General features: G+C 36.9%; 1 protein-coding gene across 1 annotated transcript; it reads right to left on the bottom strand.

Moving 5' to 3' along the window:
* Window positions 1-1,959: 1,959 nt before the first annotated feature.
* Window positions 1,960-27,632, bottom strand: SCOT (Succinyl-CoA:3-ketoacid CoA transferase). The gene is made up of 10 exons (XM_089634404.1): window positions 27,484-27,632; window positions 27,016-27,208; window positions 25,204-25,322; window positions 24,419-24,559; window positions 19,969-20,239; window positions 19,568-19,720; window positions 18,489-18,644; window positions 14,158-14,279; window positions 13,572-13,742; window positions 1,960-3,565 (listed from the first exon to the last, which is right to left on the bottom strand). The coding sequence occupies exons 1-10, from the start codon at window positions 27,556-27,558 to the stop codon at window positions 3,428-3,430; spliced, it is 1,539 nt and encodes a 512-aa protein (XP_089490530.1). The 5' UTR covers window positions 27,559-27,632; the 3' UTR covers window positions 1,960-3,427.

Here is a 27,632-nt window from a genome sequence, read left to right as displayed (position 1 = left end):
TTCATAATTTTAAAATAAGTAAGATAGTGTTTTTTTTTATAGTTCAGTTTAGTAGATTCGGTTTTAGTCTGTGTTTGATATCAGTATATTTTCTATTTCAGATCTCCATATATTAAATATCCAGCTTTTTATTTGAGATTTAAATGTTATAATGTTGAGTTTTTTGAGTGAGAGTGGTATTTTATTGTAGAGTTTAAAACTATGATATAAGAAGCTTTTTTGCCCAAAAGTTGTATTTGTAGTTATTTGTTGGATAAGTTTTTGACCATGAGATCTAGTGTTTCTATTGTACGTGTTTGTTGTTATTTTTTGGGTTTTGTTCTTATGAATTTAAATGAGTATAGTTTTAGAATATAGTTGTTTAATTGACATGATGTTAAGATTGGTGAAGATTTCGTCAGTGCTAGTTCTTACAGGAACTTTCAGTATAATTTTCATTATGGCTTTTTGAGTTTTAATTAGTGGATTTAGTATATTTTTATTTGCACTGCCCCATCCGATAATATCGTATTCTAACAGTGATTGGCAGAGAGAGCCATGTAAATTTTGATTAAGTCTTTTTTAATGAGCACATTCCTGATAGTTTTGAAAAAATAACTTAGTTTTTTTAATTTTATTATCTAAATAGCTAAAAATGTGTTTGGTCCATTTTAAATTTCCATCAATTTTTGGACCCAGATACGTTATATGGTCAACGTTTTCTAATGAGGGACAATCACAATGCTCATTTAAGTGATGCGGGCTATGAATTTTCAAGTTAAGGTTTTCTTCAGAGTTTTTTGTATTTTTTATTTTGAATTTGGTTTTATTAGCATTTAGTGTAAGTGAATGGTAGTCTAGCCATTTTTTAATCCTGTTTAGTGTGTCTTCTGCAAAGTTAAATTTTTATGGATACGTATACTCAATGATAAAATACGGGATAGTTTTTTGGGGAAACTCAGTAAAAGATGTTTTTATCATCCAAAAGAGGTGCCTACGAAAAATTACAAACTCTGATCACCTGGATTCATGTCGACCAATATTTAAAAATCTCAAACTTCTGACAGTGACGGACATATATATAATGGAGTTATGCCTGTTGGTTCAATCATCTCCAGAAAAGTTCCCACACAAAAACTAAATATATAAACACGCTACAAGGTTCACAGAAAACTTATTAATCCCAAAAGCAAACAAAATTATAATTCAAAAAGGACCACACTACATAGCCACTAAAGTATATAACAACCTTCCACGAAGCATCAAACAAATAACCGACATACACATATTTTAATTCATCAATAAAAACATTTCTTTTAAACAAATGTCACTACACTTTAAATGAATACCTTACGTAAATTAAATTCCTCTTTTTTTATTTACATACATTTGTTAACGTGTAATTGTTGGGTTATTGTAATATAATGTGTATTTGTTGGGTTAGCTGGGAGAAATAGAATATAACATATAAGCTATACCCTTTGTACTCTGTATTTTTGTGCAATAAATGTTTTTTGAATTTTATGTCCAGGCACACGCAAGCAACTGTAGTTGCAGTCATGATTGTTCATGCGTCAATCTATTACGTTATATTTGGAGGTGCGAACAAGTGTATTTGTATGGATTTTGAAATAGTTCTCAACCGTCGCCAAAACCAAAGTTGTTAAGCCTAAAACTGTTACTGATATTGTAATTCTTATTATATTCTATATTCACCTATCTACCACTAACACAAATTATTAATTTATTACGAAATATTGTTAACAAATAATCATTTTGTTGGTAAATTTGATATTACGACAATGTTTATCTGTTTTACAGTGGTCTCTTCTTTTGAATGTAGATGATTCCTTTATCAATTTTTGGGATATTTCAAATTGAAACACACTCGGGCAAGTCCAAGGATATTGAATTGTTCGAAAGGAGTGAGGTTAAATAAATAAACTTTGATAAAACTTACTTCGAAATGAAAAAAATAGATAGATACAAATTTTTTATTTATTGAATATAAAAAGGTTTTATGATACATCATTATTTACATACATTATTTGCTACATTTTACCAAAAATAAAATATGCTCATGTTAAAAGATGAGATGATAGAATTGTTGTTGTTGCTGGTAAGTCAGTGTTCTACATTATAATAAAATATAAAATGGAAAATTGTTATGTGTCATTAGTAGAACATCGACTATCCGGATGCATATTCGTAAATAGCCGACGCATTATCCATTCAGGATATTTCAGAAGTGCTTTTGGGCTCGTTCTTGCTTTCTACCTTCTCATAATTTGTGATACTTCGGTTCGCAAATGTATAAGTAGCGTTAGATATAAACAAACAAACATTGCTCGGTAAGTACCTCCAGTCAATCGACTAAAATAAGCCTTTGAACTTTAAAAGAATACTTATTAAGAAAGAGCTAAACAGCTGTATTCACGAGACGTCGGGCATTTACCAAGTGCACGAGCGCTGCCAAAATATCTCAAATGGATAACGCGTCTGGTATTTACGAATATGCTATGCAGACATGACAATATTTCGTGGAAATACTGAGGATGAAACGAAAATCAAAGATATCTGATTATCTGCAGTTATGAAAACTTTATTTCTCTTATAAAATACATTATTGGGATATATTATATATTACGTTAGTTCAGATAATCGGTGATCCACTTACCATCTTTTGTTTTAATACAAATAATACCTACATAAATGCAAACTTCATAATATATTACATGAACATACTTGGATTCTTTCACACTCACTTCCCGACAGATTTTAGCAGAAGAATAAATATATAGTAGTCACAGAAAGAGTTATGTGACGTCATCATTCTAGTAAATTTTGTCTTTTTTGTTTTCTTACAGAAAGATATTTCATCGATGATGTACGTACAACCTCTCTTTGGGACTTCTATATACTATCAGTAATGTACCCTTACAAAATACAATATTATTATGAATATAAATAAGTAATATTATACAATAAATAAACTGTAAGAAATTATAAAGAGTGACGAGACGATTCTTAGTTGTTCAATCAAGTACGATCATTTAATTTATACAATGTTTTTTACTGTTAAAAACACTACACATGTATAGATGTATGTACTCATAGATGACAACATTAAAATTGCTAGCAGTGGGGTATCAATACATATTGGATAAACATTGTTTTGGGTAATCGTACAGAAAATTGGCAATTAAGGTGTACCAGAATCGTAATCAATGCATCACTAGTTAGTGTCAATAGGTAATATGTACAAAACATTCAGGAATACTTTCAATATAATAGTTATAACAAAATGGATGCAACAACACTTTAGATGAAGTTATACAAATAATTATAATTGGACTGGTATTCTTTGCTTTATGATACTAATATTATTTTTGAACTTATTTTTGTTTATCAGGACCCGACTCTGTGTGTGTTTTGATGGTGCTCTCGTTTAAGCTTGCTGCATTGGCTTGAGGTCAGGTGAAACTTCAAATTCACATCCGGTAGTCATAAGAATTTCTTCAACGCTAACCCCCTCGGCTATTTCTATGAGGGTTAAACCCTTTTCTGAATCCACATCAAACACCGCCTGAAAACAACATATAGAACAATTAAATTATGTATAATCATCGGCGGCATAATCCTGGACCCATAAATTCTGGAACATATTTGGCATTGAAAGAGTGTCACCGGATAGTAAGTGGTTTCTTGCATTGGTCAATCTTCTTTTTCACAACGTTTTAAAACCTTGCATTTACAGAAGAGACCTTTTCATCACACAACACTTCTTATGAAAAAGGAGTTAGACGGTCCCCACAATGAGGTTTAACCCATAGGGGATGGCTAGAAACTTCTTATGAAAAAGGAGTTAGACTGTCCCCACAGTGAGGTTTAACCCATAGGGGACGGCTAGAAACTTCTTATGAAAAAGGAGTTAGACGGTCCCCACAATTAACCCATAGGGGACGGCTAGAAACTTCCTATGAAAAAGGAGTTAGACGGTCCCCACAATGAGGTTTAACCCATAGGGGACGGCTAGAAACTTCTTATGAAAAAGGAGTTAGACGGTCCCAACAGTGAGGTTTAACCCATAGGGGATGGCTAGAAACTTCTTATGAAAAAGGAGTTAGACGGTCCCCACAATGAGGTTTAACCCAGAGGGACGGCAAGAAACTTCTTATGAAAAAGGAGTTAGACGGTCCCCACAATTAACCCATAGGGGACGGCTAGAAACTTCCTATGAAAAAGGAGTTAGACGGTCCCCACAATGAGGTTTAACCCATAGGGGACGGCTAGAAACTTCTTATGAAAAAGGAGTTAGACGGTCCCCACAGTGAGGTTTAACCCATAGGGGATGGCTAGAAACTTCTTATGAAAAAGGAGTTAGACTGTCCCCACAGTGAGGTTTAACCCATAGGGGACGGCTAGAAACTTCTTATGAAAAAGGAGTTAGACGGTCCCCACAATTAATCCATAGGGGACGGCTAGAAACTTCCTATGAAAAAGGAGTTAGACGGTCCCCACAATGAGGTTTAACCCATAGGGGACGGCTAGAAACTTCTTATGAAAAAGGAGTTAGACGGTCCCCAAAGTGAGGTTTAACCCATAGGGGATGGCTAGAAACTTCTTATGAAAAAGGAGTTAGACGGTCCCCACAATGAGGTTTAACCCATAGGGGACGGCTAGAAACTTCTTATGAAAAAGGAGTTAGACGGTCCCCACAGTGAGGTTTAACCCATAGGGGACGGCTAGAAACTTCTTATGAAAAAGGAGTTAGACGGTCCCCACAATGAGGTTTAACCCATAGGGGACGGCTAGAAACTTCTTATGAAAAAGGAGTTAAACGGTCCCCACAATGAGGTTTAACCCAGAGGGACGGCAAGAAACTTCTTATGAAAAAGGAGTTAGACGGTCCCCACAATGAGGTTTAACCCAGAGGGACGGCAAGAAACTTCTTATGAAAAAGGAGTTAGACGGTCCCCACAGTGAGGTTTAACCCATAGGGGACGGCTAGAAACTTCTTATGAAAAAGGAGTTAGACGGTCCCCACAATGAGGTTTAACCCATAGGGGACGGCTAGAAACTTCTTATGAAAAAGGAGTTAAACGGTCCCCACAATGAGGTTTAACCCAGAGGGACGGCAAGAAACTTCTTATGAAAAAGGAGTTAGACGGTCCCCACAATGAGGTTTAACCCAGAGGGACGGCAAGAAACTACTTATGAAAAAGGAGTTAGACGGTCCCCACAATTAACCCATAGGGGACGGCTAGAAACTTCCTATGAAAAAGGAGTTAGACGGTCCCCACAATGAGGTTTAACCCATAGGGGACGGCTAGAAACTTCTTATGAAAAAGGAGTTAGACGGTCCCCACAGTGAGGTTTAACCCATAGGGGACGGCTAGAAACTTCTTATGAAAAAGGAGTTAGACGGTCCCCACAATTAACCCATAGGGGACGGCTAGAAACTTCCTATGAAAAAGGAGTTAGACGGTCCCCACAATGAGGTTTAACCCATAGGGGACGGCTAGAAACTTCTTATGAAAAAGGAGTTAGACGGTCCCCACAATGAGGTTTAACCCAGAGGGACGGCAAGAAACTTCTTATGAAAAAGGAGTTAGACGGTCCCCACAATTAACCCATAGGGGACGGCTAGAAACTTCCTATGAAAAAGGAGTTAGACGGTCCCCACAATGAGGTTTAACCCATAGGGGACGGCTAGAAACTTCTTATGAAAAAGGAGTTAGACGGTCCCCACAGTGAGGTTTAACCCATAGGGGATGGCTAGAAACTTCTTATGAAAAAGGAGTTAGACTGTCCCAACAGTGAGGTTTAACCCATAGGGGACGGCTAGAAACTTCTTATGAAAAAGGAGTTAGACGGTCCCCACAATTAACCCATAGGGGACGGCTAGAAACTTCTTATGAAAAAGGAGTTAGACGGTCCCCACAGTGAGGTTTAACCCATAGGGGATGGCTAGAAACTTCTTATGAAAAAGGAGTTAGACGGTCCCCACAATGAGGTTTAACCCATAGGGGACGGCTAGAAACTTCTTATGAAAAAGGAGTTAGACGGTCCCCACAGTGAGGTTTAACCCATAGGGGACGGCTAGAAACTTCTTATGAAAAAGGAGTTAGACGGTCTCCACAATGAGGTTTAACCCATAGGGGACGGCTAGAAACTTCTTATGAAAAAGGAGTTAAACGGTCCCCACAATGAGGTTTAACCCAGAGGGACGGCAAGAAACTTCTTATGAAAAAGGAGTTAGACGGTCCCCACAATGAGGTTTAACCCAGAGGGACGGCAAGAAACTTCTTATGAAAAAGGAGTTAGACGGTCCCCTAGTGAGGTTTAACCAATAGGGGACGGCAAGAAACTTCAATAAATAAAAAAGATCTTTTGTTAAAGTCAACATGTAGACAATACCATACGTGATAAAGTGACATTTTTATTTTTGTCTTTTAACTAACGCAGTAGAGGTAATATCCGAAGGCAAAATTAATGTATAACGCTGACACTGCGATAGCAGTACTTCCTACCGTGCATGGGCACGATAATTCAACATTGCAAATGTAGGGCACCGGCCCCTTATGGTAAAACTCGATCGTTTCAATCGCTGGTCAAGCATAAATCGATCACCTCGTTTGATGCCAATTTCATACTTCCCCGTCATAAGCCTAATATACACAGGGTGTAACAGCACATCCCTAAAGGATTAACCAGAGATTCCTGAGCATATTTCGAGTTAAAAACGTAGTTGTCATTTTTCTGCCTGATAATATACATATATATTTATTTTGCAAAAGTGTAAAATGTCCTCCATGCTAGGAGTTCACCTGTGTTGTGCAGGACATTTTACAAGGGAAAGTTAGATTATAACAAGGATAATCAGTCAGTGAAGTCACTTGTTGTAATTGTAGCCAAATAATGTGTACATACTAAGATTATCATCATTCATAGAGCAGAATGATAACTGCTAAGTTAATACAGGTGCTCTAATAATCTATTAGAGCTCTGTAGATAAGAATAGTGTGCTAATCTTATCACTGACTACTTAAATGTATTAAAAAATAATACTAGTCTATAGCCTTTTAGTCTGGTTGGTACTGGTTGGTAAAGTTAATGTCAATGTTGGTTAAGTCAACATGAAAAAATTTAGGCATCTAATCTAATTCGAAAGGCAAGAGTTAGCAAAACTAAATTTCTTCAGTTTTTTTTAACTTACATATGAGTAAATGAGAAAAACATGATTTTTTTCATAAATTCCACCCTGTATTACGATATCTACCAATTTAGTGTAATAATATTATCAATCTTGAAATGTCTGTCTGCCATAATAAGAAATTACATGAACTAATTCACGTACCTAGTTTAAAAATAATATATAATTTAGAATTCTATAAAGTTTAAAAGACAATAAACAACGGAAAGTAATTATTTAACAACCCAATATTTTAAATTTAACCAAAAAAAAGATAGTTCCACCCACGGACTCTATTTACTAGTAAATTTAAAAAAAAAACTTATGCCACATAATCGACTTCAAATGTTAGGTAGATTCACCAGTTTCTCGCTTGAATCGCGAGTTTCCGAACACCGTGTGTCCACAGCGCTGTGCTGGTACATCTCCCCGAAATATCAATTGAACGCATCAAAAAAATACACTCTGCGAAATGAAAAATATCAGAACTAGCTGTGATGGCAAGTAAATGATGAAACTTTTGTAAAAAAATCATACTAAATACCAAAATCTTAGGTTCTGGAAAAAAGCCACACTTATTAATTTTTGTTATTTGTTTTTGGGGTGTTATGCCATATTGCGTTAAATCCTTCTTTAGCCTAAAGAAGGAGTTAGCGCAACACGGCATAACACCCTAAAAACAAATAGCAAAAATACTTTTGGCTGTGAAAATCTTAAATCACACTTATTTACTTCAATATTACCGAATTGGGATTGTGAATGACGGTGAGTGAATATGCAGTTGCAATGCATGTTTTATTAATCAATTTGGTAGGCGGGAATGGGTACCGCCGCCCTGGGAACCATTTATTGGATGACCAACACCTCTGCCACAGGTCACCCCAAGTGGTTCGCTACGTTTGGTGACTTAGCAGGGGTGCCCGGGTTCATGGGTTAAGGTTTGCCCAGGTCTTGGTGGCGGGTGCGCCGGCCCACCTTCTGCGTGGCGGGCCGGTTGGGAGATGCTGGTTGAGGGAGACCCTTTACAACCGGTTACCGCTGTCCGGGCCGCTCGATAGTACAGGGGCCCGACCCTCAGGCTCACGACTAAGGGTGGGCTGCCCCATCAGCGAGTGAAAAAACCCCGCCACTGCTGTTGTGCCGGTTCGTGACCGGAGGGGACCCAGCAGCAGCGTTTGGGGCGCATTGGATGCCCTCTCCAGCCGGACTCTCCCAGCCTATCGCCTAGCACCGCAGTGGGTGGGCTGGAACCAAACGCTCATCACTCCTGGACAGCCTGAACCCCATATTCCTACCCACCCCTCATACCTTTCCATTCCAGACCTTCCTTTCACTTCATACCCTTAAAAAAAAAAAAAAAAAAAAAAAAAAAAAAAAATTAAAATCATGAATATACATAAAAACAAACCTAACATCTTTACAGCGGCGAGTAGCAGGCGTCCCCGGTGCGGGCCAAAACTGTTGGTAAATTTTGCCAACATTCGCGGCCTGCACACAAATTTAAATTCCGTCCATCACCATCTTTTGTCCCAACGTCCCAACCTTCTTTTCCTATCCGAAACTCAGATAGCCGAGCCGCCAGACTCCTCCTATCTGGACTGCCCGGGCTTTACCCTGGCAAGCAAATTCCGACTGAAAGGAGGAGTCTGCCTCTATAGTCGAGCTGACGTCAACTGTGTGCGACTATTGAGTCTGGAAAACTCCAGATTCGACGTAATGTGGGTACGCGTCAATCTTGCCAGTACGGCAAGATTCTACGCATGTCTATACCGCTCACCGAACCATAGCGAATCAGACACTTCCGAGCTCTTCAAACATTTGAGCGATACTATTGATGATCTCTTGCCCCGCTACCCTTCGGCCGAGTTTGTTGTTCTGGGGGACTTCAACGTTCATAACGAACCATGGTTGAAGTTCTCAGGCCCAACGGACTCGGCTGGCCGACAGGCGGAATCCTTTGCCATTTGCTACGGATTAGAGCAATTGGTTCAGGAGCCCACAAGGGTTCCTGATGTCCAGACTCACCGCTCCAATCTGTTAGACCTATTCTTAACTACTGTGCCACACGGTTATAAGATTGACGTCACAGCGCCTCTGGGATCATCTGACCACTGCCTAGTGACGACATCAATCCCCGTTAGCCTCAGACCAACCAATGAGAGGCTGAGGAGAAAAGTGTGGCACTATAGGTCAACAGATTGGTTCGGTATGCGGGCCCATTTCAATGCTTTTCCGTGGTCAGCTGTTTGTTTTCGGACTTCGGACCCTTCAAGATGTGCCCAGGAGATTGGTGAAGTCATCAATTCGGCGATGGATGGCTTCATACAATCGACTACTAAAGAAACTGGTGTGGGCTCAAAGCCGTGGTTCAGTCGACAATGCTCCGAAGCAGTTCGACGAAAAAACGCGGCTTACCGAGCCTACAACACATCTCGAACGCCCGAAAGCAGATCAGCATACAACAAATCGGCAAAGGAATGCAAGAGAATCATCAATAGGCCAAAATTCGAACACGACCTGCAGATCAGCAAAAAGCTGGCTGCCTGCCCGCATGGCAGCAGAGCATTCTTTATTTATTTATTTATTTATTTATTTATTTACGGATAAATAGTCCATTAACAACATATTAATTACACGAATAAGTTTTATAAACAGAGATGACAGTGAAAGGAGAGCATATATAAATGAGGAGCGAAGACAATAACAATGACAATAATAATATAAAAGTAAGAATGGGAGATAATAATAAGTCAAAGCATGAAGATGGTTCAAAGAGCATTAGAAATTAGACATTGCGTATTGACTGTCGAAAGTCATTTAGGCATATACCACAAAATTCAATGCTTTGACTTGACAGTGAGTTGACAAGTCTCGACATTCTGGACAAAGGAGAATGGTATCCATAATTGGTAGAATGTTGATTGACGAACAGCAATTCATTATTTCGGAGTCTACGGGAAGGGATGTTGAATTGGATAAGTTGCAACAAAGCAGGTGAGTCTGTAATACCATTGATAATCTTGAATATGCAAATCAGATCAGTGTCCCTTCTACGTTTCTCCAAAAAAGAAATGTTTAAAGTTTGTTCAACTTCATCATATGAGTACTCTCCTCTTTCAAGACCCAACCTCCAAGCGATTCCTCGTAGGAAGCGATGTTGTACGGATTCTATGTGACAGATGTGGACAGCATAGAAAGGAGACCAAATAACACTAGCGTATTCAAGGTGAGGGCGAACTAACGAGCAGTAAAGAGTTTTAAGGGTACTTATATGTTTAAAGTCAGAGGTTATTCTATGAACGAAGCCAAGTAGTTTAAGTGATTTGTTAACAATGTTGTTAATGTGCTCACGGAAAGAAAGTTTGCAGTCTAGAGTGACCCCAAGATCCTTGATAGATGTTACAGTAGATAAACAAACATTGTTTAATTTATAATCAAACTGAATAGGTTTTTTGGTTCTATAAAAAGACAAAATTTTACATTTATCAACATTAAGTTCCATGCAGTTTATTTTGCACCAATTATTAAACGAGTCAATATCACGTTGAAAATGTAAGCAGTCAAGGTAGGATTTAATTATCTGAAGAATCTTATTATCATCCGCAAAAAGCCAGAAGCGTGTATGAGAAAAAACTTTGGTGATATCGTTAATAAAAAGGTTGAAGAGAAGCGGGGCCAAATGAGCTCCTTGGGGAACGCCGGACGTTACGTCAATGTTAAAGGATTCAAAGTTGTTTATTTTAACCCTTTGTTTTCTATCGCTCAAGTAAGAGCGAAAGAATGATAACAACGGGTTTCTAATGCCTATAGCATAAAGTTTGGCCATGAGAATCGAGTGATTTACTTTATCAAAGGCTTTGGAGAAATCAGTATAGAGTACGTCAACCTGAGTGTTGTCTTCCAAGGCTTTAACAATGGTATTTGTAAAGGACAATAAATTAGTTGTTGTAGATTTCGCCGATCTAAATCCATGCTGTTCATCAATCAGAACATTTTTGAATATAGGAGTGATTTTCTTTGTAATTATCGACTCAAATATTTTTGGAATACAAGATATAATTGATATTGGTCTGTAATTTTCAATGTTTGACTTGTTCCCGGACTTAAAAATGGGTCGAATATATGAAATTTTCCATGAATCAGCAAATGTTCCAGATGAGAGTGATAAGTTGTACAACATACAAATTGGGTTAGATAATGAATATTTACATTCTTTTAGCATTCTGGTCGCTTGCGGGCTCAATAGGTCGAAATTTTTGCAAATCCAGTTTGCCACCTCTTACCAGACCTGACGGCTCACTAGCAAACACCGCCACCGAAAAGGCTAACTTATTAGGGAAAATGTTTGCGGAAAACTCGACCCTCGACGACGGGGGTGCTGTTCCGCCGTCGGTTCCTCACTGCGGCTTCTATATGAAAAAGCTGAGGATCCGGCATCGGGATGTACTCCACGTCATACGGGGGCTCGATGTTAACAAAGCTAGTGGACCTGATGGAATACCTGCCCTGGTATTGCAGAGGTGTGCTGCGGAAATAGTTCCAGTTTTGACAAAGCTCTTCAAAATGTCCCTGAAGTGTGGCACTGTGCCCTCTGGTTGGAAAAAAGCGGTAATTCACCCTATTCCCAAGAAAGGTGACCGCTCCAACCCGGCCAACTACCGCCCCATAGCGATCACATCAGTTCTGTCCAAAGTGATGGAACGAGTGATCAACGACAAACTGCTCACATACCTCGAGAAGAACAAAATTATCAACGACCGTCAATACGGATTCCGGCGGAACCGCTCGTGCGGTGATCTTCTCGCGTATGTGACGCATGTTTGGGGGCGGTGCCTGGAACGTCACGGTGAGACCCAAACGGTCGCACTAGACATATCCAAGGCCTTTGACCGGGTCTGGCACCGAGGACTTGTCAACAAATTGCATTCTTACGGACTTCCCGCATCCCTGTGTACGTGGATTGCTGACTTTTTAAGGGATAGGTCGATTCAGGCGGTTGCTGACGGTTTCACCTCTTCCTCGCACTCCATAAATGCTGGCGTCCCACAGGGATCGGTTCTGTCTCCGACTTTGTTTTTGTTGCACATCAATGACCTTTTGACATGTGCACCGATTCATTGTTACGCGGATGACAGTACAGTTCATGATAACTTTTTGTTTGACAAGCCCCCAAAGGGCACACAAACTCCAACGGCTCGGAGGGCTTTGAAGCAGAGAATGGACGGTTATCTCGAGAGTATTTCCTCCTGGGGTAAAAATAATCTCGTCGAATTTAATGTTTCAAAGACCCAATCCTGTCTGATTACGTCTAAAAGGGATCCAAATGATAATCTAGTCTCCTTCAACGGAATCAATCTTCCGAACAGGCCTTCCATTGATATGCTTGGTGTAACTATAAGTGACCAGCTCAGGTACGGGGGCTCCATCGAAGCCAGAGTAAAGTTGGCCTCTCAGAAGCTGGGCGTACTGTACAGGGCCCGCAGATACTTTAATAGTACACAACTGCTCACCCTGTACAAATCGCAAGTGCGCCCTACTGTCGAATTTGGCAGCCATCTCTGGTCTGGAGCCCCAAAATACCTGAAAAAAACCCTTGACTCTGTGCAGAAACGGGCGGTCCGTTTGATAGATTCCCCAATCTTAACAAACGGACTGCAATCTTTAGAGCACAGGCGTCAGGTAGGTATGCTGTCCTTGTTCTATCGGTATTACAATGGAAGATGCTCTGAGGAACTAGCGTCATTGATCCCTTCGGCACCGGTGCGTAGTCGGGATACACGCCAAACGCGCGCCCAACATTTGTACACAGTTGACACTTGTCACATGAGAACGGGTCGCTTCTACGATTCGTTCTTAAGTTCAACAGCTCGGCTGTGGAACGAACTGCCGGCCTCTGTGTTTCCTCCCTCCTACAACATGGGACTCTTCAAGACCCGTGTTCACTCCTTCCTCTCCACAAAAAGACCCTCCACACAGCATCCCCAAAGATGACATAGGCCCTGAGGGAAATTATTTTCTTCAGGGCCTCCTGTGTGGAGTAAATATAAAAAAAAAAAAAAAAAAAAAGTTATTTTTTATAAGTTTGCGAATGTACTACTTTCGCCAACTAGCAACAAAAAAATAAAGATATTTTGAAGGCTGAGGAATTTCGCTGGACCTGTTGCATGCGCTGAAGTGAAAAGAACAAATTTAATAATGCACACAGATAACTAAGCATGGTTAATTTATAGATATGCATATGTATGTGATTTTAACTCCCGATGATTGTAAAATTTATAAATTTACCTCATAAATTATTCATTTGAGGGATGTTGATACTTAGAAGACTAGGAATCATTAGCATATTGGACATTACCTTGATAATTTCAGTATAATATAATAATAAGTATGAACATACCTTTTCAGTGATGATAGTGTTGACACAACTCTTTCCAGTCAGGGGTAAATTGCACTGGGGGAGGATTTTATGACTTCCATCTTTAGACGAGTGCTCCATGGTGACCACCACTTTAGTTCCTGGAGCAGCCACCAGGTCCATTGCGCCTCCCATTCCCTTCACTAGCTTACCCTGAACAAATTAATACATATTATGTACCGTGGATAACGTTTAAAGGGGCCGGTAAGAATCTTCAATAAATAAACATATATTTTCTGTTAAAGTCAACATGTAGACAGTACCATACTTGATATTTTTAACTAACCCACTAAAAGTTATATCCAAAGGTAAAATAAATGTATAAGGTCGACACTGCAATTGCAGTGCTTCATACTGAGCATAGGCATGATTCTTCAGCATTGCAAATGCAAGGCTCCGGCCCCTGGGGGTTAATGTGGTAATGTTATGTAAAATTATGAAAGTATTCATAATAAGATGAAATCATAATAAATTGATGATAAATAGTCTCAGTAGCAATATGATATACCAGTTTTACTTATGGCTTTAGCAGGTATAAATATGTATTAAATATGCATATTATACTTACGGGAACCAGCCAGTTAGCAAGATCTCCGAATTGTGACACTTCCATTCCTCCTAAGATTGTGAGGTCAATGTGACCTCCACGGATCATTGCAAAGCTATCATCAGATCCAAAGAATGATGCGCCTAGATTAAGAAGAAAAAAAATCAAATGGTTTAGATTATTTTCTCTGTGAATAATATTCACATTATTATTTGTTTTATTCACTATTTTAAAAAATACAAAAATTACCGATCAGTAGTCATTTTACTATAAAAGCATTGGAAAAAAAACAGCTTTAGTTTTTACAAATGTGCAGTTGAGTTAAAACAAATGAATTAATTAATAAATCCTATTTCACGGGAACAGCCAGTTAGCAATTTATTTTTAATATTAGTTTATAAGAGAATATTTTTAAAGATTATCAGATTATATTTATAACAGCATTAAATTATAAGATTATAATGATACCACCATTAAATTATAAGATTATAATCATAACACTGTAAAATTAAAAGATTATATATATTATCATAATATTACGGAGGAATTTGAAATATTTGAATTAACATTAAAAAAAAAAAAAAATAGATAATATTATACTGTTTATCAAAAGAGTTAATTTCGTATTCTGCTAATCAAGCCCATTTCAATATCTATTTAGTTAAAAAGTAGGCAACTCGCATTGTAGTGCAGGTCTATCTGTCTAACGAAAAATCTAAAAGTAGTCCTTTTAACTGTGAAGCTATCTAGTTTAACCAATTTTGACTTGCCACCAAACGTATATTAAAAAAGGTTCCAGGTTACAGCGACCGCAGAAGTGGGGGGCAGAGGGGGCCAAATGCCCCCCTAAAATCAAATGGGGGGGGGGCCGCGCCCCCTCCAATTTTACTACCTGGGTAAAGAAGGATTATTTGTGCTGGTAAAGATTATCTGTATCCTTCACAGTGCTTTTTTTCATAAGTGAAAAAGTGTTGAATTAGGCGTTCACGCAACAGATTTTGATATTGACTCGCTAGCACTGCAAATGAAGATAGCAAAGAAAGCAATACCTCACGTGAAGACTGTCCGAGAGTACGCAAGAGAACTGGCTAATCTACCTAAAGTTTCAAGAGCAATGATTAATGAAGTATAAAAGTTAGTAGTCTTGCTCCTCACCGTGCCAGCTACGTCTACGTCGTGTGAAAGGTCTCTGAGTGTCCTCCGACGCATCGGAACATTCCTCCGACTACCAGCAACTGAAGCAGAGAAGACTTACTTATCTAGCAATACTGCACGTGCATAAGGCGGAAACATTTAGTTTAGATTTAAATGAAATTCTTAGGGAATTTGCTTCAAAGACGGCTGAGAGACGCAACGTTTTTGGTATCGTTCAATGAATGCAATAAAGCAATATTTAAAAAAAAAAGTTTTTTATTCACTGAACCTGTTATTGGTTTGACCTAGTCATCTCCGTTTTGTCTTATTTATAACAAGTTGATTGACTGGAGAGGAGACTGAAGGAAGAGGGTGACTAAACAAGTTTGCCCCCCCACGTCATAGAGTACTTCCGCGGTCCCTGCAGGGCCGCCGAGAGGGCACGTTAGCCAAGTCCGAAACTTGGGGCCCGGGCCTAAGAGGGGGCCCGGGACGGGGCCCGGATATTTTACTAAAAAATGCCAATGACACTAGGAACGGACGTGGGCCGGGCGCCCAGGCCCGCACGCTCCGTAGGCCCAACTGTCAGAGCGTGTTCACACACAGCACACAGCTATAATATGCGAGGGATAGCGTATTTCGGCATAACGTTCGCCGTACATTCCAAATTGGAATATATGGCGAGCGATATGCTGAATTACGTCATCCCACGCATGTGTGTGAACACGCCCTCAGAGCGTGCCACTCACAGCTCAAGCTACAAGCACGCCATGCCTGCCGGCCCGCTGTGGGAGGGGCGATGCAGCCTCCCGCCGCGCCCCCGCTCATACTCACCCCCGGGCCACAATTTTTATTTGCCTATATTATTTTTTTATAGTTTGTGGAGTTTTTACTATATTTTTAAAATATGCCAATTTAGTATTCTATTACTAACGTATCTGTGTTGTTATAATATATTTTTTTTATTTGAATTTCATTTTAGTAATTTGTACATTTAAGGTTACCAATTTCTAATTAATTATAATATTTCATATTGCAGTTAATTAATTATAATATTTCAAATTCACTATATTTTTTCTTGTTTTATGTAGCTCCTACAATACATCTTGAACTTTTCAATTGGTGAGGACTTTAGAGTTTCTGGTAGTGTGTTATATAACTTAATTCCTTTGTACAGCAAACTGTTTTGCGTATTCGTTTTGTCCTTTTTGTTTAATCTTATTTCCTTGCTAGTCCTTGTGTAATGTCTGTGAATGTCCTTAATGTATACGATTTTATTTGAGAAGTATTTTGGTAACATGTTCTTTAATATTTTGTGAATAAATATCAACGTGTTCAAGGTCAGTATTTGTTTCACGGTTAACCAATTAAGTTCCTTTAACATTTTAATTATTTTTAAAAATCTATTTCTTTGGAGTTTTATTCTCATTACTCTGTTTTGGAGAATTTGAAACTTTTTCTGTTCTCTTTCATGTCAGAGGAAAAGAATACTTGATCAGTAGTTGAAGTGTGGAGCAATAATAGGCCACTTGCATCATATTTTTTAATTTTTTTTTCCGGTTAAGGAAAATATTCTAAGTATAAATTCAAACCAAATGAAAAGTTCGCAGAGAACAAACAATAAATCTAGTGAACGAATTCAAAAATTCGCCTGAAATCAAAGTGATGCCATATAAAAAAATTAAATCAGTGTGGAATTTTACAAAATTAATAGGAACATTTTCAGTAGACGGGACATTTTCATGTAGTGACGACACGAGCCCAAATAATGGATTTATTTATTTAAAAATAAAAATAAATGTACATTTCTACAAAATTTTACTAACATTTTCGTAATCTTAGTAAAAAGATCTATCCACACGATTTTTTCCAAGTCGTTATGAAATCCATGCAAGTGGCCTATTGAATTGTAAATGGTGATGGCGATTTTTCTGGAAATTTTAGGCCGGATTCTTCCAAAAAAAGATATCTTTTTGCCAATTTTCTTTTGGGTATATTCGGCATGTCTATTGAAGTTTAGTTTGGAATCTAATATAACTCCTAAGTATTTGATTTCAGTAATATTTTCAATAATTTCACCATCAATTTTAATTTTGCTTTCACTGAATGTCTTCTTATTTCCAATCACCATACATTTTGTTTTTAATTTAAGCTTATTTATTTTTAGCCATCTTGATACATCATTTAGTTCATTATTTAAAATATTTATTAGTTCTTTAGGTATAGTTATCTCCAATTAAGTATATAAGTGTATCATCGGCAAATAGTCGTACTTTGCATTTTGAAAATATTTTCACCATGTCATTAATATAGACTTATAGAGTATGAACAATAGGGGTCCAAGGATCGATCACTGCGGTACTCCTAATTTATTTTCCATTGGTTTTGAAAATTGATTATTTATTTTTGTTACCTGTTTTCTGTCTTTCAAATATAATAATTTAATTGAGCCTCAAGATATCTTGATTAACGAAGAATATGTAAATACACACAAACAAGAAACACAAGTATTTTATTTTGAGTATTCACCATAACTTTTTAAACATTTCCATTGAATAATTATTATGCTAAATTCGAATAATTGGTATAATGGTATAAGAAAAGGTAATGAAGTAGTATTCCTAGCAGTAGCAGGTAAGCATGAACTTATTAATTGTTATCTCACCCCCCCCCCCCCCGGTAAGTTGTGGGGAGGGGGCCCGGTATAGTCTACTAGACTTGGGGCCCAGATTAGCTGTCGGCGGCCCTGGGTCCCTGCCAGGTAACTAAACGCCTTAGTCCGTAATCTTGTAAATAAGTTAACATATCCAAATAATGATCTTGTATATTTTTTTAAAGAAAGGCATTCACCGGGTCTCTAATAACTTGACAATTAATGTAATCTCCATATTCCCTTACGCAATGCTGGAGGACTAAGCTTGCAGGGAATTTAACCCGCAATACCTGGGTCCAAACCTGACGTGGTCCATTGAGGTATATAACTGGAGAAAACATCAGCGTTCGAAATATGGGCACAAACTTAGGGCTGTAAATACTTAGAGATAAGACAGGCTTCATTATTATTATATGATTACAAGCACTCGTCGGATATGGGTATCTAGCGATTAAATTTTTACGCTGTTTTCGGTTGATTTTGCTCAGAATCCGTACTTTAAATATATAATTCAATGAGTGGTCAGTAAAATACAACATTTTTTTCGTTTAATAATAAAAATGACCTGGTAATACGGTGACAGTCTCCTTTCCAGCATTGATAAGATCAGGATCCACTTCCTCTTTTCTGGGGAACGGTCCAAGGCCAAGGATACCATTCTCCGATTGGAGGAACACTTGCATGTTTGCAGGGATGTAATTACTTGCTAACATTGGCATTCCTGTTGAACAAATTAATACACACAAGTCAAATGGAAATTCAGTTGGAGATTTACATAATACAAAATTGATCATTTGCTTGGAGCAGGTGGAAGAGTTTGTGTATTTAGGAAGTATGTCTACGAGAGATGGGAAGGCTGACAGAGATATTGAAAGAAGGGTAAATGCAGGTAACTCCATTAATGGAGGACTGAATGCAGTAGGCGCTAACAAAATTTGTCCAAAGAAGCGAAGTTAGCAGTCCACAATTGACTGCTTGTACCTACCCGGATGTATGGAAGTGAGGAATGGAACTGGCAGAGAAAGGATGAAAGTAGATTGAATGCTGTTGAAATGAGATCCCTGAGGCGTGTGTGTGGTAAAATCATGTATGATCGTGTGAGAAATGTGGAGATCCGCAATGAGTGCAAGGCTGATGTAAGCGTAACGAGTGAGATTAAGAAAGGGACTCTTAGATGGTTTGGGCATGTAGAGCGAATGAGCGAAGAGAGGAGTGGAAGGAGAATATATGATGCGAATGGTAGCAGAAGTCAGGGATGCCCGAGGAAGACATGGGACGATCAAGTGAATCAGATAGTCGAGTCGGGCCATGTCAAGAGTCAGAATAATAGAAGAGTATGTATGAATGTGAATGAGGCAAGAAGTGTGTGCCAAGACCGAGTTGTTTGGCAGTCCATCCTCTCTGCCTACCGCTGTGGGGAAACGGCGTGATGGTTAGTTAGTTAGTTATCATTTACTCATAATTATTCACAAGGACTAGCTGAAGCAAACAATTTAGAATCACAAAGAATTTGAGAATAACCATCAAGAAAGAAAATATTTCCTGCAGGGTTGCCATGTTCATGTGTACATACAGAGTTTGTATTAACTGTATGAAACTGCTGTGCGTAGGAAAACTAATAAAAATTAAAATATACATATTTACCAATTCCCAAATTAGCGTACATTCCCTCTTTAAATTCGGCAGCGGCTCTTCTTGCGATGCGTTCGCGGATCTTCATAACTGGTGTTTGTACGGCTGTACTTGTTTTCTCCTTGAATATTGAAAGCTTTTCGATTCTCTTCTCATAATTTTCCCCTGAAATGATAATACAATGTTATTAATTAACCTGAATAACAAATATGCCCTGTTACATTTATCAATGACGACCGTGATACTTGTCATTTCCACATTTATACAAATATTAATTAAGAATATTTTCAAATTATTCACATTTATACGGTAATATACATGCTGATAAATTACTAAGCTGTGTATAAATAAATAAAGGGGTTATAGAAGGGAGGGGAATATTATCCTGAAAGATAATAAAAAAATCCACTGACCTTTGAATAATCTATGTACAAATATTCCCGGAATGTGTACATTATCAGGATCAATAGAATCTACGATTTCTTCAACTTCAGCGATGGTAACTACAGCGGCTTTGCACATGGCTGGGTTAAAGTTTCTAGCACTCTGCTTGAACACCAGGTTACCGTATTTATCCGCTTTCCAGGCCTTGACGAAAGCAAAGTCTCCTGTGATAGCCTCCTCCATGATGTAAGGCTTGCCATTGAAAAGTTGAGCTTGTCTCGGTTGACTAGCTATGTCCACCTATAAACAATGTTATTTGATAACTTGTGTTCCAAATAATGATACACAAGAAATAGATTAATGGTCGCCCTAGTTTTAGAGCAGTCTGTTAAAATTGAACATTAACCGTTTGAGTGTCAAAAAATTCATACATTTGCTTGTAAAATGCCACCAAAAAAACATTATTTTTTATGAAACTATATATTTTTTTAAAACCCCATAAATTCTTTGAATTTTCAAGGATTTCGATAAATCAAAATATGATATTGGTTTAGAATCACGCGGAGGAGGATCCCGAAGTCCAGGCGTTTCGAAAAAATGAGAATTTTCAATAGAAAAATTGGTTCCGGGAGGTACATCTGAAAATGAGTAATTTCCGGTGTTACTCTCCATTTCTTGGTCACGATCCGAAGAATTACTGGAAATTCGAATCCTGCGGTTGGGAAACACAGGTATGACATAAGTGACATCACTCTCATCAGAGCTACTCTTACTCGAACTTGAATTAGAGGAGTGGAAATCGTCGCTCCCGCTGTCAGACATTTCAGAGGACGCCCTCGACATTATATTTTTTCAATTAACTAAAATAAAAAAATAATAAATAAATCTGAAATTTAAACGGTTTACTACGATCTTACAACTATTAAGATAATATTAGGATAATATTTACCAACGCCGCAGCACCACACCCGACGTACGCGCAAATCAGAACACGACTGACGCAATCGACGGAAATCGACGATCGGCAATCTTCGTTAAAACACGAATCGACGAAAGTCGACGATTGGCAATCAAACGGTTAATAGTCATTGTTGCTAAATATTTTCACTTCTTCAATAATTTTGTGGTACCATTTTAATTAAATGATAATAAATCATATACTTTGTTTTAACCACTCGCTGTCCTAGTTCTTGTATGTTCAATAGACCTTTTTTTGCAAAACTGAGTTATGAATGCCAATATGTTCATTAGCTTATTGCGCATTAATGAAGCTCAAAAAAACCATATTTTTTGGTTTTTAAGTGACATTTTAAGCATTTTTCGAGTGCCAATATCCACTCATGGAATAATGTGGCAGTTCTTATTTGTTCAATCTCCTGGATATTGAACATTTAAACACTCAAAGTTATGAAAATAATATTTTTTAAAAGTTCATAGATATTTGTTCAACATCCCGCCGAACGTTGAGGTCTTGAATGTTCAATCTCCACTGTCAACCAATCAGGAGCCGGCTAATTAAAATGTGCGGCCATGTTGATTTTTACTTGTTTTCTAACAACGAAATTGTTCCACTAAAAATACGTTTAATTGCGAATATATACTGTTATTGAACTAAAAAATGACTTGACCGACTCCAGAATCAATAAACCTAAGAACAGTAGCTCAAATAGAAACGTAAGTCTTAAAATTATGTCATTTATAGGCTTTTTCACCATATTTTACATGTACTTCTTGAATTTGCTAGGTAAATATACAGGATGCTTCATTTATTATTTATTTATTCAATTATTTATTTACAAACTTAGGACTTTTACATAAAATGAGTAAATAAATTATATTAGTGCATTAAAACTTATTTTTATTCGAGAAATACAACAAAAGAGCCAGGACATGGAAATGTGCAAAAAGTCGACTGTCCTCATAGTCTGATTGAAAGACATCTACGACACATATTTTGTCCGTTATCACTGCTGAGATCGCTGATGAAAACGAAGTCCAAATATTTCAATTTTGAATTCATTCAATTCAAAGTTTCTGATTTTTTGTGTTTTTTAGTCACATAGAAAATAGTAAACATATTCTTAGGTAGGAACTACAATAAAACCAACTAGGCAAACGACTAACAACAATAAATGTAATGTTAAATAGCGCACACCCATAACCCAAATCGCGGGATATTATAATTTTAGGATTTTAAGAGCTGAAAGTATTTAAAAAAATAATATTTTACTCACGATAATCAACATAAATAATAAGCTCACGGCAAATAAGACCTTCCGAAAGAAAAAAAATCTTTCTAAAGTAAGTAAACTTTAAAAATTACATTTATCAAATGTAGGTAACGAAACAATAAAAAAAACAAATTTTCAACTGAAAATTGAACTTCAATAATTTTACTCATCACTCGGGATTTTTTTTTATGGAATACCGCACACAGTCTCAACTGCTCCCAACCATCTGGAGCCAGTGAGACTATGGAATCCCCAATTGGGGTATATTAGTATATTGTGAGGCTGAAGGTAGTGTGGAGGGGAAGGAGATGGAGAGGAGAAAGAGAGGAAGGAGAATGAAGGAGAAGAGAGATGGTATGTGAGTATCTATTCAGATCTGATCACCAAACACGGCTAAAGCCATTTCAATTCTTATGGTGGTCTTTACACCATATCTTCCTCTCTGGAACATGCCGCAAATAGACTATATGTTATTTTTAATTAATAATTTGTGAAATAACATAAATGAATCAAATAAAATTTACTTGCGCACGCCGGGATTTGAATCCGCGACCTCCGGATTTCTAGTCAAGAGTACCCCTAGACCACGGAGGCCGTAATACGTACGATGTAAGAATATTTCACATCACGCATGCACCGACAACCGATAGTAGTATATTAGCGGTAGGTACCTTTGTACTTGTGCATTGTTTTCAAACTTCCAAAATATTGGATGATTTATATAGAGCAGTTTTTGTGAAAAATCAACTCAAGGACTCTGTTCGTATATTTTAAAGTAATACTTTAAGTCAACTACTAACTAAGATAAAAGTAAAGTATTTGAAATCTGAAAATCACCCTGTATATACAATTTACCACTAATTGGCTAATTGAACAAAAAATACCTCAAACTTATGGGAGCCGAATTGTTCAATCTCCAGACAATGTGTTCAATATCCAAAATAATCATTCATCATTTTCAAGCCATGTTCAACGTCCACCTTTAAAGTCATAATATGGGCTTAATATAGCTTCAATCTTCGAAAAATGATCTTTAATAATTTCCTGTTACACATATGTATTAAACGAAATGACCAAAATCGAGAATTTTTTAGAATTTGCCTGTAAAAACAAAAAAAACGTCTCCTGTAAAATTTGCTAAATGGTCTATTGAACATACAAGAACTAAGGCAGCGCACTGTTGTATTTCAGCTAAATATGTCATTTTAAAGTTCTCGAAGGAAATGACTGAAAAGAATAACTTAGTAACGAAATTTACTTTATTACTTTTCGTTGAAAAGCTAAACTTTACTGTGGCAAATGTACAGAAAATAGTGACAAGCTTTTACAGAAACAGAAATACTTACTTCTCATTATTATCTAACTGATAGTGTTTATAAAAAAAAATACCATTGTCTGTACATATACCCTTTATTACTACACAGATTAGCAACATTTTCTCAACTGATACTGAAATTATACCAATTATTTAATACCAAAATTTTCACGCAGGTTAATCAAGTTGGTACCTAACTAGAAGAGTAGGTACATGCTTACGGTCACATTGTCACATTTGAATTTAGTAATATAAAAATTGTGATGTGAGTGAAATTATTATTTTTTTAAACAGTTTTAGGAACTCGTGTATTCTTTAACCTTTCCTTATCTGTGGTGTGTATTTACTAAACATTTATTTATTTATACTTAAGTTAGCTCACATCTTCGTGTGTGCTAATAGTTTTATAAACATATAAACATGTACATTGTTTGGCAAACATAATCTTTCTTTAAATATTTCAATAAAGTCACAAAAAAAGAAACATTAAACATTGCTTCTAATAACTTTAATAACTCTATAAATATAATAAATTCTGGGTTCAGATTTTAGGTATTCCTCTGTTATACATTTATTCACTGAATTAAAAAATAATATTTTACATAGTTTTCAAATTCAATTAAAAATCAGAGTGTTTTGTTAAAAATCAATGTATATTGACTACACAGCACCGGAACGCGTGGATTTTTTTAGCACAGTAAGGGAAAGGTTAAAAAAGCTCGTCCCTACTTGGAATGAAATTATTTGATCCAAAGTTCGAACTGAGAAATTAAATTGTGCCAATAAATTATTGTATGGATGTTTCCACTAACCATTGATTGGCAGATGCCACAATTTTAATCCCTCTCTTGTTGCCCCAATTACACTTATTTTTATTAATTCTGCTTAGGTACCTCACAAAAATGTCACATTAAAAATAAGTTTTTGCCTTACTTTTCCGTCGCTTGAATATTTGACTGGAGAGCCTCCTTCGTGCACCAGAGTACCGTAGGCTGTGGGAGTGAAGAAAGCCGGGATACCGGCACCTCCAGCTCTGATACGTTCCGCAAGAGTTCCTTGAGGAGTTAACTCCAGCTAAGATGTAATAGGGTCAACTTTAGCACCACGATAAATACAGAAGTATATTCATCATTAATTAGATTTTTACAAATACATACATGATTATATGATATTTATTTTGAAGCCCGTCTATAATGACAGGGAAAATAATAAAATCTCTCTGCTCAGCTGAGCTCTGTACAAGATACTTTATTTTATAAAAGATTTGTTGAATAGAATTTCCAACCGCAAAACTTTATTTGTTGCGCCTTATTGCAATATAAATTGCCGTGGGTGTAAGCCAAGATTTGTGCATTTAAACCGATAAGATTGGAAAATAAAAGGAAAATCTTTTCATACTCCGATTTCATGCCAGTCAAATATTTTTATTTAAAATTTTAAATATTCGCTTACATTCGCAAGCCATTATTGAAAGTAAGACAAGTTTTCTATTGCTCCAACAAAGGAAATAATGTAGGTTTAATATTAAAACATAACATTGTTAAGATCTACTCATTCATTTAGGGTCAAACAGCAAACTTGAGAACATAGTGATAAGATAGTGAAACACAGAATAAATCAGGTAGATAGCGTAGCAATATTCACTGATAACATTAAATAAAAACAAATAGTATAAAAGTACGATAAGTGTAATAGTTAATTATGTAAGAAATACTAACCTCAAGTTCACCAGTGAGGTATTGTTTTTCAAATTCTGCATTTTCGCCCACGTATGATGCAATCATACGTTTGATTTGTTTTTGTTTCAGCCACAATCCTAGCCCAAATTTATCCACTCCTAAAAACAGAATATTTAAAAATTTATTTAAGTAAAATTATTCTTCTGTTGCCAGGCCTTTAAGCTAAGTAGTCATGTATGCTTTGATCTGCGATTTTATTTATTTATAAATTAAATTAAAAACAACAGTAAATTAAACTTTACAAAATTCAGATAAAATAACAACAATATAACATAAAAAATAGAATAAATATAAAGCAGGAAATACAATATACTTAAGATAAGATTTTACATCTCATTAAGTATACATTTGCAGACATGTTCATTTAGAACTAAAACAACGCGGTCATGTTTTCCACGTTGGTAGACTTGTTCACTAGTAGGTTAGAGTTTTTGGCAGATCGAGAAGGCTTCAGGGAAAATGTAATGGCTGACTTGGAGAGACGGGAAATGAAGGCTCTCTGGGAGTGAAAGGCAATGAAATAATTGCTGAAAATTAATACAGACGTCAAAGATGAAAGAGCTACTTATTCCTGATTATGCTATTGTGAGATAATTAAATATAATTTTTTAATATTTTAGGTTTTTAAATCACAATTTTGGCTACCTTCTTATTAACGCAGAAACACTGGTCAGCTGTTGTAGGACATTGAATTTTAAAATGTACAGGGTTTTTCTAATAAGAGGTGTTATTTTGAAAAGCCCGCTATTTCGGTAGATGTTACTTTTTGAAGCTGTCATTTTGTGACATTTGACAAGTAGAAACTACACCATTAATAAAAATGGAACGATACACGCTTCAACAACGCATTGAAATTATTAAAATTCACTTGAGTGAATCAAATGCAAATCATCTTGAGTGATGAGGCCCATTTCCACCTCGGTGGCTTCGTCAACAAGCAAAATTGTCGCATCTGGGGCTCGGAAAACCCAAGAGTTATTGTTAAAAAGCCTCTCTATCCTCAACGTGTGACTGTTTGGTGCGGTTTATGGTCCGGCGAGTCATTGGACATTAATTGTTCGAAAATGAGGCTGGAGCAACAGTTACGGTGAATGGATTGCGCTATCGAGAGATGATTTTAATGATTTTTATGGCCGGAATTGTATGGTATTGATCTGGACAACGTTTAATTTCAACAAGACAGCGCTACGTGCCACACAAGCAACAAAACCATTGATCTTTTACAATTGAATATCAAAATAACACCTCTTATTGGAAAAACCCTGTAGTTCGTTGTCGGTAAATGTGAAGCACTTAAGTATCGTAAAATTTTAGGGGCTATATTTCTATTTTTATCATTATAATCGTCTGCTAGTAAAGAGTGCCGAAGAATTTATAACAATGAATTATATTATATTGACTTATCCCTTCCAAAACATGTTTGTAAGTTCTTCGAGAGAACACAATGCTAAAAGAAATACATGAATACTAATCAATGAAAAATATAGTTACAGGTTGACATTGTACATAATTGATATTCATGCATATCAGCAAAAGTGTTGGAATAAAACAAAATAAAATGATTTTATCACTATACCATAGAGCTATAATTAGACGTGCTACTGCATACATGAATAATGCCTCGTCAAAACTTGTTCCACTAATAGAACTCGATACGCGGTGCGAGTAGACCGGAATCGGTAGTTTTAGTTAAGAGTGTTGGGAGAGTTGGAGGATAGTTGGAGGTCAAAAAGCGGAACCTATTTTTTGGCTTCACGTCTCATCTAAATATAATACATCAATGGTCTATACCTGCATTATTAGAGACAACGGTGAGGTCCTTTGCTCCATGGGTAAGCATGGCGCTAATAAGGTTCTCCGGTATTCCACATAGTCCAAAACCACCAACGAGGACCTTGGATCCATCCTTAACATCGCTGATAGCTTCCAAAGCGTTATTGTAGAGTTTACTAGATTTCTTAGTGCTATAATTACATGCAAAGACCTGAAAGAATACTTCGAATCCTTAAATAAAGAAATTTATCTGGTTTGGTTTAAATAATATTGTAATTATGGGCTGGTCTTATTTCTAAAGTTTAAAAGTAAATGGTCAGTTAGTTAAGTGAAGTACTTAATTTTCAAAAAACATCACGTAGGCGCCTAATCTCAACATAATTTCGAAAACATAACCTTAATTTGAAAACATAAAAAATACAACTAAATTATGAAAAATAGAGATGTTGAAAAGGATTTTAATAGGAATAATTAAATTTAAGGTACCTTTACGAAGCTATCAGAGCTTCTATCCAAAAATCTTAATCGAAAAGCGAAACGACCAACTGACAGCAGAGCCATTTTTTCTAGATGTCAATTTACGACTGGCCGCGACTGGCGACTGGCGGAGATTTGGCAAAACGTAGCAAAGCAAC

Source organism: Hesperophylax consimilis, chromosome 1 (assembly GCF_061612785.1).
Source record: "Hesperophylax consimilis isolate HC1 chromosome 1, BYU_Hcon_1.0, whole genome shotgun sequence".
In the NCBI taxonomy this organism is placed as follows: domain Eukaryota; kingdom Metazoa; phylum Arthropoda; class Insecta; order Trichoptera; family Limnephilidae; genus Hesperophylax; species Hesperophylax consimilis.
This window is presented reverse-complemented; position numbering and strand designations above follow the sequence as displayed.

What these genes read in the sequence shown, in the direction of transcription:
- SCOT (XM_089634404.1), bottom strand. Translation starts at nt 27,558, where the DNA reads ATGGCTCTGCTGTCAGTTGGTCGTTTCGCTTTTCGATTAAGATTTTTG. An exon ending in TGTACATAGATTATTCAAAG is followed by an intron (nt 19,721 to 19,968) that starts GTCAGTGGATTT and finishes TTATCATTTCAG; the next exon opens with GGGAAAATTATGAGAAGAGA. An exon ending in ACACTATCATCACTGAAAAG is followed by an intron (nt 3,566 to 13,571) that starts GTATGTTCATAC and finishes TGTTGTTTTCAG; the next exon opens with GCGGTGTTTGATGTGGATTC.